General features: G+C 44.0%; 1 protein-coding gene and 1 pseudogene across 2 annotated transcripts; both read left to right on the top strand.

Annotated features, from left to right (window-relative positions):
• The first annotated feature begins 313 nt into the window (after nt 1–313).
• On the top strand, nt 314–15,203 carry PILRA (paired immunoglobin like type 2 receptor alpha). Of its 2 annotated transcripts, XM_016124807.2 has the most exons (7): nt 314–519; nt 852–1,241; nt 11,438–11,635; nt 12,817–12,847; nt 13,988–14,034; nt 14,262–14,293; nt 14,459–15,203. In XM_016124807.2, the coding sequence occupies exons 1-7, from the start codon at nt 468–470 to the stop codon at nt 14,579–14,581; spliced, it is 873 nt and encodes a 290-aa protein (XP_015980293.2). In that variant the 5' UTR covers nt 314–467; the 3' UTR covers nt 14,582–15,203. The 2 variants fall into 2 exon arrangements, with proteins under 2 accessions (XP_015980293.2, XP_015980294.2); XM_016124808.2 differs by lacking the exon at nt 11,438–11,635.
• LOC107500018 lies at nt 6,067–7,949 on the top strand (annotated as a pseudogene).
• Nucleotides 15,204–15,240: the final 37 nt, after the last annotated feature.

The following is a 15,240-nucleotide window of genomic DNA, read 5'->3' as shown; positions in this document are numbered from 1 at the left end:
GCTACCGCCCCTTTCCCTGCGAAAAGAAAAGAAACAGAGGCTGGGAGACACTCAGAGAAGCAGAGAAGAGGAGAAAGAGAGTGAGAAACAGAGTAAAATGGAGACTGCCTCCTAAGGAGATGAGGAGGGCGTTGGCAGAGGCAGGGAGCTGAGGTGGGAGAGGAGAGGCCCCAGCCAGCCAAGGTCAGGACCATGCCCTTCGGTGTGAGGATGGAGGCCGGTGACCTCATTGACCACAAGGGAGGCCATTTTGCAATACAGAAAAAAAGAAGCCAGACCAATAAAGGAAGTGCTGGTGACTCTGGGATGGATAGGTTTGGGGAAGGCTACCACCCTTCCTCTGTCCTCTGAGGGAGCCTGACCCTCCCTCTACTGTGCCTAGACTTGCCTGAGGCGACATCTCCACAGAGCCTCCCCACTGGCCTTGAGAGCTCTGCTTGTCTTCTCATCCCTGAGAGAGCAAGGCGATGGGTTTACTCCTACTGCTGCCCCTGCTGCTGCCGGCAGCTCTGCAAGCTGGTGAGTGGCTGGGACTGTCCTGGCTCTGTCCAGGGCCATGAGGAAGCCCCCTGGAGGGGCTGTGGACAGGTGTCTGGAGAAGGGGTCTGCAGAGGTAGCCGGCCAGGCCTCCCACCCCCAATAAACAAAAGGCTGGTCCCACAGTGCTGGGTCATCCTACCCCTCACACTCCTCTTACCCAAAGCCTGGCAAGGAGGACACCCAGCTAAAGGGCCAGTTCTACCATCTGTCACACTTTTACCAATGAGTGAGGGTGCCAGCTGGTCTAGGGTTATTTTCTTTGCCTCTCTAGGTGACTTCAAAGTCTCTCCTTCTCTTTTCTTTCTCTCCAGATAGCTCGGCAAAATGCAATTCAAAGCATTGGCATGAGGTCAACCAACCAGAGTACCTCTCGGCCTCTGAGGGCGACTCCATCCACATCCCCTTCTCCTTCTGTTATCCCTGGGAGTTAGCCCGGAATCCCAACGTGAACATAATTTGGAGATGGAAACATTTTCATGGGGAGTTCATCTACAACATGAACACGCATTTCATCCACAAGGATTTTGAGAACCGGCTCTCCCTGAGCTGGACAAGGGGCTCGAGGAATGGCTCCCTCCAGATCTCTAAACTGCGGAGGGAGGACGAGTATTGGTACTTCTGCCGAGTCGAGCTGACCACACAGAGACATGGAAGGCAGATGTGGCAGTCCATCAATGGGACCAAACTCACCATCACTCGTGGTGAGTCCAGCTGCAACGCCTATGGCTTTTGAAGGCCACTGGGGCCCTCATCCCCCAAGGCCTGCCCCCCCCCTTCCTGACGCTTCTCTCAAACTCTTCTCCCTGCTCACCCCCCAACTCTTCCCCAGGCCTCTGCTAGCTTTACCCTTTTCGCCTTAATCTTCCCCAAACCTGGGCTGCTTTCCTTGCCCATCCCCATCACTGTCCCATCCAGACCCAGCCTCCATCCCCATCTCCAGGCCTCAGCACCTCCTGAGCACCCCAATTACTCTGCATTCTTGCTCCAGGCTGAGGCTCCAGCCCTGCCCTCTGCCCTTGCTCCATATCCTCAAAGTGGACTTGACTTTTTTGGAATGTAGCTTGCCTTCCTTTTATCGTGTGTTCATGCGTGGAGCCCCAGCTACTCCCGTATTTGTGCATCTCCGCAGCCCTGAGCAGAACCTAGCACACACGGTAGGTGCCCAACAACAGCCTGAGGAGCCTCCAGTCCCCAGGTAACATCCCATCACCTGTCATCCCAATCTTCCCATTTCCTTTTCCCACTCTGCACCGCAGAGCATAGCCCTCAACGCTCCCTGCCCTCATTCCATCCTTTCCCTCTCTTTTCCTATCTCCCTCTTCCTGTGTCTCCATCATCTTTACCCTCCTAGCCTCTCGCTGACCACCCAGTCCCCACCTCTCCCACAGAGCCCCTATGCTGTCCTCCTCCTCCACTTTGATCTTGCTCCCCTGTCCTGGTCATTGGAGGCCCCTCTGCAGCAGCAATACAGCAGCTCCCACTCGCAGTGCACTTTCTCCTGGCTGAAACCTTGGTATACCTCACCCTGCTTAACTTGCACCATGACCCGCAATAACGGCAGGCACTGCTATCATCTCCCTGTTACAGATGGGGAAATGGAGGCTCACAGAACCTAAGTGCCTGCCCAAAGTCATCACTCACACTGCAGGCAGAATTTGAACCCAGTTTTGGACTCCAGAGCTTCCTCTCTTAACCATGAGCCAATCAACCTCACCTCCTGACTTGATCTTCTTGTCGTCTTGACCTATTTTTACCCTAATAATAGAATGTGTTGATTAATAGATCTTCCTATACTACTCCGTGTGCACGGGAACTTGACCCTGGGTTCCTCTGTCTCCAAAAGAATGGGGCAAGGGCTCTCTCCCAGACACAGGCAACAACGGGGTGCATTGTCCATTAAAATTTTTCAGAAAACTAACAATTAAATAAGTTGGTTTGCTTCTCATAATGACTCGCACTGGCAAGTCTACACTATGTCAATGACAAATTACTGCTCCCAGCTGGGGACGACACTCTCCATGTTCCATCTTGACCACTGAGCTGATTTTAGAGCAATCAAAAAATGCCTCACAACCTGAATTAGGCAAAACAGCCTTGGATTTATATATTTCCTGCACCTCCTCCACATCTCCTTAAATGGCCACTTTTGAGAGATTTTGTTTTATTTAGAACCCTCTTCCTCTTCCTAATTCTTCCTTTTTTCATTTCTGTCACATTTAGTATATTTTCATCAATAAATTAACTTGTTCAATGAATAGAATTAACAGAATATTCATGCTCATGATTTTAAAAAATCACAATAATACAGGAAAGTAATAATAAATGTTTTTCATTCAAGTACCACCACTTTTAATACAGATGTATGTAAAATACATCTTTTAAGAGTATTATCCTTACAATTTTTCTCTTTCATCACTAAGCTCAAAGTACCCTATGCCACTGGGGTTGAAAATATTTTAATTCCTTCTAATTTTTGTATAATTTCTTTTCACAATAAAACTCTTGAATGCAGTGAGAATTTACTTTGACATATGGTATGAACTAAAGAACTAAATTGATCTTTATACCAAAAAACTATTCAATTGCCCCAATCCCATTTATTGACTCATCGAATATTTTTTCTCTTCTCCATTGATTTATATGCCTGTCTTTTAAGTTATTTTGTAGAATAGTATTCATTTCTTGTCTCTTTGTTTCACCAGTGTTTTGTTTGTTTATTTTTGACAGGATTAAATATTTTTAATGTTCTTTACATAGTCCTTCTTAGAATGTTAATCCACTTTTTTTTCAAGTTTTATTGAGAAATAATTGGCATACATCATCGTATGAGTTTAAGGCCATATAGCATGATGATTTGATTTACATATATTATGAAATGATGACCACGATAGGTTCTGCTAATATACATCTTCTCATGTAAATATAATTTTTTTTTTAAAGGAAAAAAGGTAAAAAATTTCTCCTTATGAGGAGAACTCTTAGGATCTACTCTCTTAACAACTTTCCTATGTACCACACATCAGTGTTAGCTATAGTCATCATGTGTACATTACATCCCTAGTATTTCTCTTATAACTGGAAGTTTGTGCCTTTTGACCATCTTCCTCCAATTTTCCGTCCCCCGGCCTTCCATCTCTGAAAACCAAAAGTCTGATCTCTCTTTTTCGATGAGTTTGCTTTTGAGGGTTATTTTTTTAGATGTCATATAAAAGTGAAATCATACAGTATTTGTCTTTCTCTGTCTGACTTATTTCATTTGGCATAATGCCTTCGAGTTCTATCTATGTTGCTGCAAATAGTAGGATTTCTTCATTATATATATAATATATATATGTATATTATATATCTCACAACTTTTTTATTCATTCATCCATCGGTGGACACTTAGGTCGTTTCCATGTCTTGGCTCTTGTAAATAATGCTGCTATGAACATAGGGGTGCAGTTACCTTTTCGAGTTAGTGTTTTCATTTCCATTGGATATATTCCCATAAGTGGAATTGCTGGATCATATGGGAGTTCTATTTTTAACTTTTTGAGCATCTTCCATACTGGTTTCCACAGTGGCTACACCAGTTTCCACTCCCACTAACAGTACACAAGGATTCCCTTTTCTCCACGTCCACTCCAGCTTAGTTATTTCTTGTCCTTTTGTTGATAGACATTCAAACAATGTGAGGTGATATCTCACTGCGGTATTTTTTTGTTTTTTTTCTTTTTACTTTTAAATAAGTCTTTAATTTTCAATTCAGGTGTAAGGAGATTTTATATGTTTGTGTGTGTGTGTATACACACACACATAAACATTTACTCAAGTGATAGTTACTATTATCATTCAGCTCATAAAATAGCATTTTGTGTTTATTGAGAGAAGATGCCATCATGATTAACAAAACATCTCATTGTGGTTTTAATTTGCATTTCCGTAATGACTAATGATATTGAGCATCTTTTTAGTACCTATCGTCCATTTTTATATCTCCTTTGGAGAAATGTATGTTCATGTCCTTGGCCTGGTTTTGAATTGCCTTTTTTTTTTTTTTTTTTTGATATCGAGTTGTGTGAGTTCTTTGCATATTTTGGATATTAACCCCTTATCAGATATATATCTCTTGTCTTTTCTTATATCAATACCACATTTTTTATTTATTGTAAACATCATATTTCAGTGGCTGATAAAGATATTTCCATCTCAATCACGTTATTTCTCCTTAATAAGTTTATTATCATTGCCTGCCTATTTTTTCACATAAACGTTAGCGTAAGTTAGCTAACATTTAAAAAAAAATTCATATTTTTATTTTTCCAAGTACAATCAAGATACAAAATTATCTTACTTTCAGGTGTGCAACACAATGATTAGACACTTACATAACTTATGAAGTGATCACTTTGATAAATCTGGTACCATCTGACACCATACATAGTTATTACAATACTACTGATTATATTCCCTGTGCTATATACTCTATATCCCCATGACTATTTTGTAGCTACCGATTTAATGCCCTCTCCTCTTCATCCATTCTCTCACACACACCCCAATCCAGCAACCATCAAAATTCTCTCTGTACCTATGAGCTTCTTCCTGTTTTGTTTATCCTGTTCTCTAGATTCAATACACAAGTTTTTCTCCGTCTGACTTACTCCGCTCAACATAATACTCTCTAGATCCATCCATGTTGTTACGAATAGCAAAATTTCATTCTTTATTATGGCTGAGTAATGTTCCATTGTATATATGTACCACTTCTTTATTCATTTATCCACTGATAAACACCAAGGCTGCCTCCATATCTTGGCAATTGTAAATAATGCTGCAACAAATATATGGATGTATATATCCTTTTGAAGTAGTGTTTTGGATTGCTTTGTGTAAATACCCAGAAGTAGGATTACTGGGTCCTTTTTGGTCTCTTGTTATATAGCCTTTGTTTCAAAGTCTATTTTGTCTGATATAAGTATTGCTAACCCAGCTTTTTTTTTTTTTTCATTTTCACAAAATATCTTTTTCCATTCCTTTACTTTCAGTCTGTGTGTCTTTCAATCTGAGTCCCTTGTAGGCAGCATATGTAAGGGTTTGTTTTCTTATCCATTTAGCCACCTTATGTCTTTTGATTGGAGCATTTAATCTATTTACATTTAAAGTAGTTGTTAAACATACAGTTATTGCCATTTTATTATTCATATATTTTATTCTTTTTCTTCTTAAAGAAGTCTCTTTAGCATTTCTTGTAATGCTAGTTTGGTGGTGATGGATTCCTTTAGCTTTTTCTTGTCTAGGAAGCTCTTTATCTCTCCTTCAATTCTAAATGACAGCTTTGCTGGGTAGAATAGGTCCTTGGTTATGGGTCCTTACTTTTCATAAACTGTGTCCCTTATGTGAGTTATGTGTGCTCTCCTGCTATAGTTGAGCCTTGGTTGCTGTTTGCACATCAATGGGAGAGACTGACCCTCAGGCTGATTGGTGTGAGGACCGGCCAGTGACTACAGTGAAGGACCCGTTGTACAGGGGATAACCCTACAGAGGAGGATTGTGGGACGTCTTAGTCTCCAGAATCACATGGGCCAATCCCTCATAATAAAGCTCTTTCTTTATTTCTCTATATATCCTACTGGTTCTGTTTCTTTGGAGAACCTGACTTGAAAAATACCCATCAGGGAGAGAGTAAAGGGCTATGCCCTGACCTCTCTCCCGCCGTTTCCTGCTGGTGACCCACATTGGCCACTGAATGGCAGCTAGGGGACTAGAGAATCTGTGCATGGAGTCCACCAAGACCAGCTTCCAAAGGCACAAAGCTGGTGGAGAATCCAGCAGAAAAATCCAGCCTAGGCACAGGAAGTGAAGGACAGATCTAGAGAAAAATGTCCGGTCAAGAGGAAACAGTGAGGGCAAAGCCATGAGGTGAGTCAAGGGTAACTGAAGCAGATGAAGTTGAGAGCGGGAGATGAGATCAGAACAAGCAGTGAGGCAGGTCAGTGCGATGGCAGCCAGTGAGGGTTTCCTGCAGAGGAGTGCAGTGACATGATTTACGTGGTAAAAGTGTCCTCCTGGCTGTTGGATGTTGCATAAGACTATACAGATAAGCAAGATGAAAAACAGGGACACCAGTGAGAGGTGATGTGGCTTGATTATGGTGTCAACAAAGGCAGATGAGAAGTGGTGAGAGGTTGGTTATAGTCTGAAGACAGAGCATACATGGTTGGCAGATGAATAGATGTTGGAGTGAGAAAGTGAGGAGAACCAAAAATAATTCTAAGGCCTTTGAACTGAGCCTGTTGAAAGATGGAGTTGTCACGAGCGCGCCTGCGGGGCCAAGTGTCCTGTCCCATCCTGCCACTGGCATGAACTCCACACAGTTCAATAAGGGGCCCTTGTAGGGGCTTTCGGCTGAGGTCATGAACCGGCTCCTGTCCAAATATGACCCTCAGAAGGAGACATAACTCCGCAGGTGAATAGAGGGATTCACAGTCCTGTCTATCAGCCCCAAATTCCAGAAGGAGGGATAAATCTGTGCACACTCATGAATAAGCTGTAGCCGGGCTCAGTTCCCAAGATGAACTACTCCATGCAGAGCTGGCACCAGCTAGAAAACCTCTTCAACTTCATCAAGGCCATGGTCAGCTATGACATGAACCCCACAGACCTGTTTGAGGTCAACGACCTGTTTGAGAGTGGGAACATGACACAGATGCAGGTGTCTTGAAGGCCAAGACAAAGGGGCTGTAGAGTGGCACGGACATTGGTGTTAAGTACTCAGAGAGGCGAGAGTGGAACTTCGATGATGCCACAGTGAAGGCGGGCCAGTATGTCATCGGGCTCCAGATGGGCACCCATAAGTGTGCCAGCCAGTCTGGTATGGTGGCACATGGCAAGAGTTGGCATCTGTATGACCCCAAGAACCATATCCCACCACCCATAGACCACTCGGCCATCAGCCTGCAAATGGGCACCAACAAGTGTGCCAGCCAGGTGAGCATGACACCTCCCAGGACCCAGCAGAACATCTATGAAACCAAGCTGAGGACTGACAAGTGTGACAACGCCTCCATGTCTCTGCAGATGGGATACATGCAGGGTGCCAAACAGAGCAGCCAGGTCTTTGGCAGATATATGACCCCAAGTACTACCCACAAGGCCCAGCAACAAATGGGGCTCCGGGGGCTGCCAGTGACTGCCCAAGCCCAGGAGCAGCCCAGAATAACCCTCTTACTACCAAGAGGAGGCTAGCTACTATGGCTCCCGTATTGGGTCTTTCCCCATGTCTTCACCCCATATGGGTTTTTGGGGTTTCTGTGTTTTCCTCTTGTTTTTCTATGTGTCCAGGTGTTTCCAGCTGAGGGTCTGTAGGAAACAGGTGAATACCAGATCCAGATGTATGTGGGATGAGGAGCCTTGGAAGGACTAGTCCAGGCAGCAAATTTCCCAGCAGGCTTTGGGCTGAGCTGGGTGGCGGGGGCGGGATGGGGCGGAGGGGAGGGGGGCGGAGAGGAGGGGGGTGGACAGGTGAGTGTGAGGGGTGGAAAAGACACTTGGGCAGGGGGGGACTAGCCCCAAATGACTTCCAATTGTTTCTGCCCCTCTTCCCTATTTTCCACCTATCAGTTTGTTATTTCTGTAGTCAGTTTTAGGCAGTTTTAACGAAACAAAAAATTTTTTTCAGGGCAATGTGGTGGAGATGGTGCAGCAGGGGTTCTGGGAAGGAAGTAGGTCCCTTGAGAGATGGCCAGGCAATAGTCCTGAGATATTTTAGCTATTGTGAGAAACCGGATTTCCCCAGGACCTCTCAGGGGCCTAGTGGGGAAAACGAGGCCCAGAAAAGACAACAGAGTTCTGAGTGATTAAGGCAAAGCCAGACCCTCCCCCTTTCCATACTATTCCCTCTCACTCACCAAGTACTGCACAGGGACCCCCATCTAGAGGCCCTCCTGGGGACCAGCCCTACCCAGGAGCACTGGAACCGAGAGATAATGTGAAATACCGGCTGTGGAACAAAGGCAATAAAGGCCTCTTTTTAGTGGGGGAATAAAAAGACAGAGTTGTCATTCCTGAGAAAGGGAATAGGGGAGGAACAGGTTTGGGAGGAAATCAAGACTCTGTTTTGCACATCTTAAATTTGAGATCTTACCAGACAAACAAATGGAGGTGCGATACACAGTAAGACAGATGAGTCTGGAGTACAGGGGAGCGTTGGCTGGGTATGTATGTTTGGGAGTAATCAGCATGTCGCAGGTAGTTAATGCTATGGGACTGGGTAAGATTATCTGGGAAGTGAGTGTAGATAGAGAGGAAGTGCTAGGACTGAACTGTGAGTGTTACAGGTTGAAAAGACAAGGAGGGATCAATAAAAAAGACTGAGAAGGAGCTGCTAGGAAGGCAGAAGAACCAAATGAGAATTGTGTCCCAGAAGCCAAGTGAAGAACCCTGTTCATGAAAGGGAGAAGATAAAATGCTAAGAAGTTGAGTGAAATGGAGAGAATGTGGTTTTAAGAGATCTAATTCCTCAATTTCAAGAATAGGAAGTGAATAGACACTACCTAACACAACAAACTCAAGAAACAGCAGTAAACACATGTGACTGAGAGATATGAGGTGAATGCCAAATGAAATAGCTAAAGGTGCTGAAAATAGTTGCCTCTGGGGAGTGGGAAGGGAGTGAGGAGGCTTATACAGAGACTTGCCATTTTATAAGCTCTATAGAAGTTATGTACTCTTTATGTGCCTATACAGCTTCGATAAAAATAAATGTTAAGTTTTAAAAATAAGAAAGGTATTATTAATACTTACACATAATAAAAAATAGTCAAACAACACAGAAAGGAGTCAAATGACAAATACCTTCCTCCCTCTCCACTTTATCTTCCCATCCACTACCTCTCTCTGCAGAAGTGTTGTCTCTTACAGATACAGATATAGATACACAGAGATACAAAATATAGATATACCTATAGAATCAAATTGCATACTATTCTGCTCTACAACTTGCTATTTTTGCACCTCAAGTACCTTTGCATTTCAGTACATATACATCAATGCCTATTGTTTTAAAGAGCTGTGTGGTATCCCATCATAGCAATGTATCATAATTTATTCAGTCTCTATTTAGAGACATTTAGGTTGTTGCCACATCACAACAATGCTGCAAAGAACACCCCTCAACACAGGCCTTTCGATACTTGCACCAGCATTTCCATAGGACAAATTTCTAGCAATCACTGAGTCAAAGGGTATGCATGGGTATTTTACACTTTGATAGATATTCCCAAAAGTATTCCCAAAGGTTATGCTAATTTATATTCCCATTGTGCCAATACCGCGTATTTTCCCCCACTCAGATCAGTTAAAAAACAGGCCTTTTGTTTTAGTCTTCATTTTTTTTAAATTATGAATGAAAATTAGCATTGGCGTTATTGTTTCATGTAATGAATTATAACTACATAGTTTTCCATATTTCTCAAGATTCTGGAAACTTCTGTCTAAGAAGTATTTATGTCTTAAATTTTTATGAGTTTACCCGTAAAATCACCTGAGCTTAGAATCTTTGTGAAAAATTGCTTCCTAATAATGTCCTCACTTCTGTCTACCCAGCAGTTAGATTTTACGCTTTATTAAATCATTTTGAAAATTGTTTCAGAATATCATCCATTTCACAGTTTTTAAAATTTGTCAAACTACGATTAAGCATACATTTTCTCATGATTTAATGGGTACTTTTGTAGTTAGGTTTGCAAAGTCTTGTCTGTTTTCTTGTTGTTGCTTTTCCTTAAATAACTACTTCCTCTATTTATTATTCCTTCTGATATTATTTCCTCATAAATTTATTCCTATGTAGGATTTCACTACTTTCAATCTATGAGTTTCCTTCAGGCTGGCCTCTGTTTGTTTTGGGCTATTTTTTCTTTGCAAATTGACTATTTTATTCATTTCACAAATTTCTTACCATTTTAAATAATAAAAGCATTGAATAATATGAATTTAGAGTACAGCTTTAGTCATGTTCCAGGTTTTTTAAATATGCATTGCTCTAAATAGCATGTTAATATATACATATACACATATATATATATTTCTTTGACTAAGAATTTTAAATTATTTATCTCAATGGAGAGGTACTCCTTATAGTTTTATTATTAATTTCTAACAAGAGTGGACAGAGAACTTGGTCCACACCAACCCGAAGATTTTATTGGAATTAAATGTTTTCCTGTGGCTTAATATTACATCAGTTTTTCAGTGGTGCATTAAACATCTACAAAGGTACAATCTGTTTGTAGGGACTAAAGCTCAATATATATATTAATTTAAACTTAAAAACATATTTCCAACATAATCTAGGTTCTTTATAGATGATTTCTCACTTATTAAAACAATCCCGTAAAAGGACAAATATTGTTTGCTTCCACTAATATGAGGTATCTAGAGTAGTCAAATTCATAGAGATGGAAGTAGAATGGTGGGTGCCTGGGACTGGAGTCAGGGGAATGCGGCCTTGTTCAATGGAAACACAATTTCAGTTTGGAAAGATGAGAGTTCTGGAGATGGATAGTGGTGAGAGTTGCATACCATGGAAATGTACTTAATGCCACTGAACTATTTATTTAAATATGGTTAAAACGGTAAATTTCACATTATGTGTCCTGCCACAATAAAAATGTTTTATTTTTGAAATGAGGTTCTGAAGTCGCACCACTGATCAGCAGTAGAGTCAGGATTTAAACTGAGTGATGTGGATTCTCAGTTCTCAAAATTCACCTTGTTACTCCCCTCTCTGCGAGAGCTTCAGAGGGTTACTCCCTACTTCCAGTGTTTCCCAAACTAGGGCATAGAGTGTGACAGTTTCACCCAGATACCTCCAGTCCTCCAGGGGAGAATTTGCTCATTTCTCATGTCTTCTCAGCCACCGAGAAAACCACCCAGGTTCCCACCAGCACTGCCGCCAGCACCACAGATGGTCTCAGTGCCTCCGGGGGTAAAAGGAGCTCAGGGTCTTGGCCCCTGGGTCTAGGAGCTACAGTAGGCGTGGCACTGGCTGGGACTGTGCTCCTAACGGTGATTTTCGGACTGATGGTCTACTGCGAGTGGAAGAGAAAGAAAGGTAGGTGGTTTAGGACCTTATGCTCTCCCCAAGCTCCCCAGCAGGGTGTTTCTCAGAACCACCTGCATCAGAATGACCACCGGTGCCTGTTAAAAATGCAGACTCCTGTTGGGGTAGGGTCTAGACTTGGGAATCTAAATCGTTCACAGTCTCCTCAGGTGGCTTCTGTGAGTGATCAAGTTTGAGAACCACTGCTCCAGACCAACTCCTCTCCACAAACCTGATCATTTTCTAGTTCTTTTCTCTCAACTTAATCATGCTCGTCAGTCCTCACCTTTTGGTTCATGGGGAGAAGCAGGTCTGCCCTGAGAAAAGTCAGGAGAGAGCAGAAGGGACAGGAATTTGGCTCAACTCAGCAGCATTGGAAGGGTGCCCATTTTCCAGGACCTGCCTTGTGATTAGAAATACAACTAAATAAAGCAGGGGCCTGCTTTCAAGGAACTCAGTATGGGTGGGGAGCGGGGTGCCTCAAGGGCTAGCTGCCTCATTTGGAAAGAGCTCTGGTAGGTTGAGAGAAAGGGGAATCAGGGAGGATTTACAGAAGGAAGTGTCACTTGCAAAAATTCTCAAAGAATGAAAAAGAGTTAGCCAGGGAAGTGGTGAGGGTGGTACAGAGGTCCCTGTTCTTCCAAGCAGAAGAACCCATTTTGGAAACTGAGCAGCTCACTGCTATGGAAGAGGCAGGAGATGGGAGAAGAGAACCTTGTCAATCACACCCAGGAGCCTCAGACCCCAGAGGCAATGTAAAGGAAAGCACAAGAAGCTGGTTTGTCAGAGAAGGAAGGAGCAGTGGTGCCTATGACAAGAGTCAGGAGGCAGAGGGTTGGTGGGCCAGGGCTCAGCAGTAGAAGGAGCAGGTTGGGAGATTATGGGGTGTTCAAGGAAGGAAGGATGCAGAAAGAAAGGTGGGGAGAGAGGGTAGAATGAAGGGGCACAGGGTACAGAGAAGAGGTGTTCCCCGGTTTGGTGTTGAGGACAATGGCAGGACAGGTGTGGACGTCCTCAGAGTGTCACTAGGTGCGGACTCTGAGTCCCAGGCTCTTCTCAGATGGGTTTCAGCAGAGCTGCCTTGCTGCCCTGGTTTCTCCAAAGGTGGCCTCAGAGTAGGATGAGCAGAGAAGGCAGGGAGGAGAGATGCCATCAGTGGATGGCACACTGAAATGCTGTTGGTCCTTCTATAGGTCTGCGGACTAAAGCCAGAGCCCCAGCCAGGTGAGTGCCTGTCCTCCAAGGGGGGACATTTGTGTGTGGGGGGGTGCTATTTTGGGAAAGAGGTGCTATTTGGGGAAAGTGTGCTTATGAGAACTGTACTAGGGAGCTTTTCATAGCTGCTCTCATCCCTGACTTTCCCATCCACATCCTCATATGTCCCTAACAGGCCAGGCTCTTCATTTCCAGAGGCTCTGGTTCCTAAAAACAAACTAACAAACAAAATCATGAAAAGAGTGGACCTAAGGGTTCCAGAACTTTCTCTGGTTCTTTCCCAGAATGTCTGCCTTTGTCTTTCTCTGGTATTTCCTTTATCCTCTTTTTGTCGCCATTGCTAAGTGTTTCCTTCTGTTCATCCTGTTTTCTCTCCCCCTTGAACATCAGCCTTCCCAAACAGATCTACCTCTTCCACATTTTCTTCTTTCTTGTTCATCATCCAAACTGCCTTTTTACCTTTTCGGGTAACATACCCGAAAGGGGTCAGAAGAATCCTCTGTCCTCAGCTCCTCTACCACCTGCCTTTCCTCAGAGCGCCTTCCCTCCTCAGCTCCCAGCCTGGCCTCCTCTCCTCTGCACACACCCTGGTTCCCCTTCCTTTCCTGAGCGCTGGGCCTCCTCACCCTCCCACAACTTTCATTTCCTCCATCCTTCTTCCCGTTTCCACTCTTGCCCTTTCCACAGCCCCCCTTCCTCATTTCCCTAACTCCCTGACTTTTGCCAGCTGCCTTCCTCGGGTCACCTCCCAGGATGTATCTCCTGGGGACCAAGGCCTGAGCACCCACCCAGAAGATGTGACATTAGTTTCTCTGGTTTTCCTTCTCCAGTTTTAACCAAGTCAGTGCCAGCAGAGAGGACAGGAGCTCACCCTTCTGCTGTCTCCTCCCTGTGCCTCCTTCTAACAAATGCTGCTTCTCTAGAACAAGCCACCTTCAGTTGGCACTTAGGGACCTCTCCTGGGCTACACCGCAAATTGCCTCTCACTCCACTCCAAGGCAGCCTCCTTCTGAGACCCTCAAACTATTGCCTACATCTTCTATGTCCAAGCAGTTTGCAGAGACCCCCACAAGAGAACCAGCCCGATGCAGGTTTAGCTCTTTTCTGCCCAGACTCGAATGCATTTCCCACCCTTTTGTTCCCATGCAGGGGATCCTTCCAAAACACTGAGAAGTGTGAGAACACTGGGAATAAAGGTCAGTCCTACTGTCACTCCCTACTCTCTACTTGGCGCGCCCTTCTCCACACACTCCCTCCCCACACATGTGCCTCTAAGCATTTTCCTCTGTCTCAGGCCTCACCCATCCCTCCCATGTGACCCTAGTCCCGACACAACAAATGACCTCACTACTGAGCCCACTGTCCATTTCCCTACCCTGACTGCCATGCCACCTGACCCAGCTTATCTTGACTTTTTTCCTAGAACAACAAAGAGACCCCAAGCTGGACCCCAAGGTAAGCAATTCAGACTAGGGCCTGAAAAAATTAAAAGGAAGTTTAGAGTAGTTGGAGTATAAGGAATAATGGGACTGTGTTATTGGCGGGTATACATTACTGTTTTATGATGGGGTCTGCTCCTCCTCCTCTGTCTAATCGCCTTCTCTTTCTGTTCTCACCCAGGATGACGGCATCCACTATGCCTCCCTTGCCCTCTCCAGCTTGATCTCACCATCAGCACCTCCCTGCTACCCTTCCCATGACAGCCCCCAGGAAGAGACCCTATATTCGATCTTAAAGACCTAAGCAGTGGGACTGAATGATGACCTCCTTAGAGTAAGCTGCATAAAGGGATCACCACTTCCCATAATAACCCCAGCCAGGCACAGATGACTCAGAAGCCAGCAGAGATTAAAGGCCATCAAGGATCTGAGAGAGTTATCTGCTTCAATTCCCTCTTCAACCTCCTGCCCTTGTCCACAAAAATAAAAGTACCTGTAGGAGTACCTGATGCAACTAAGAAGAAAACTGACGTGACCTTCAACTTCTGTCCTTCTTTCTAAAAATGTACTATAATAGATAGCTCACACCTAAGATTCAGGCCTCAGGCCTGGAAACACTAAGTTCCCAAACACTGTTAGGCAGCTCATAACCCAAGATCTGCCCCTCAATCAACCACTGTATTTCCCTTATGATAATAATTAGCATGGATCATATTAAGCCTTTACCTCTATTACCTCATGTAAATATCATGAACGACCCTGAATATCGTACTGAATGTACTACTCATTTGAGATATAAAACAAAGAGCCAAAATGGTTACGGTACTTTTCCCAAAGCCACACAGCTGGTAAGTGATGAGCCAGGATTTGAATCCAGACCTGCCCTTTTCAATGTCCTCCCTGGACTCAGCTATCATTGCCTTCCCAGATTCCTATACTATAGAGGTCTCCCACCAGAAACAA

The sequence above is a fragment of the Rousettus aegyptiacus genome, unplaced genomic scaffold (assembly GCF_014176215.1).
Source record: "Rousettus aegyptiacus isolate mRouAeg1 unplaced genomic scaffold, mRouAeg1.p scaffold_m13_p_8, whole genome shotgun sequence".
In the NCBI taxonomy this organism is placed as follows: Eukaryota; Metazoa; Chordata; class Mammalia; order Chiroptera; family Pteropodidae; genus Rousettus; species Rousettus aegyptiacus.
The sequence above is the reverse complement of the archived record's forward strand: the minus strand, read 5'-3'. Positions and strand labels throughout refer to the sequence as shown.

Bases quoted from the DNA above. Each gene is read 5' to 3' on its own strand.
- PILRA (XM_016124807.2), top strand. From the start codon at position 468: ATGGGTTTACTCCTACTGCTGCCCCTGCTGCTGCCGGCAGCTCTGCAA. The intron at 520-851 runs GTGAGTGGCTGG...CTTTCTCTCCAG, and splicing joins GCCGGCAGCTCTGCAAGCTG to ATAGCTCGGCAAAATGCAAT. The intron at 14,294-14,458 runs GTAAGCAATTCA...GTTCTCACCCAG, and splicing joins ACCCCAAGCTGGACCCCAAG to GATGACGGCATCCACTATGC.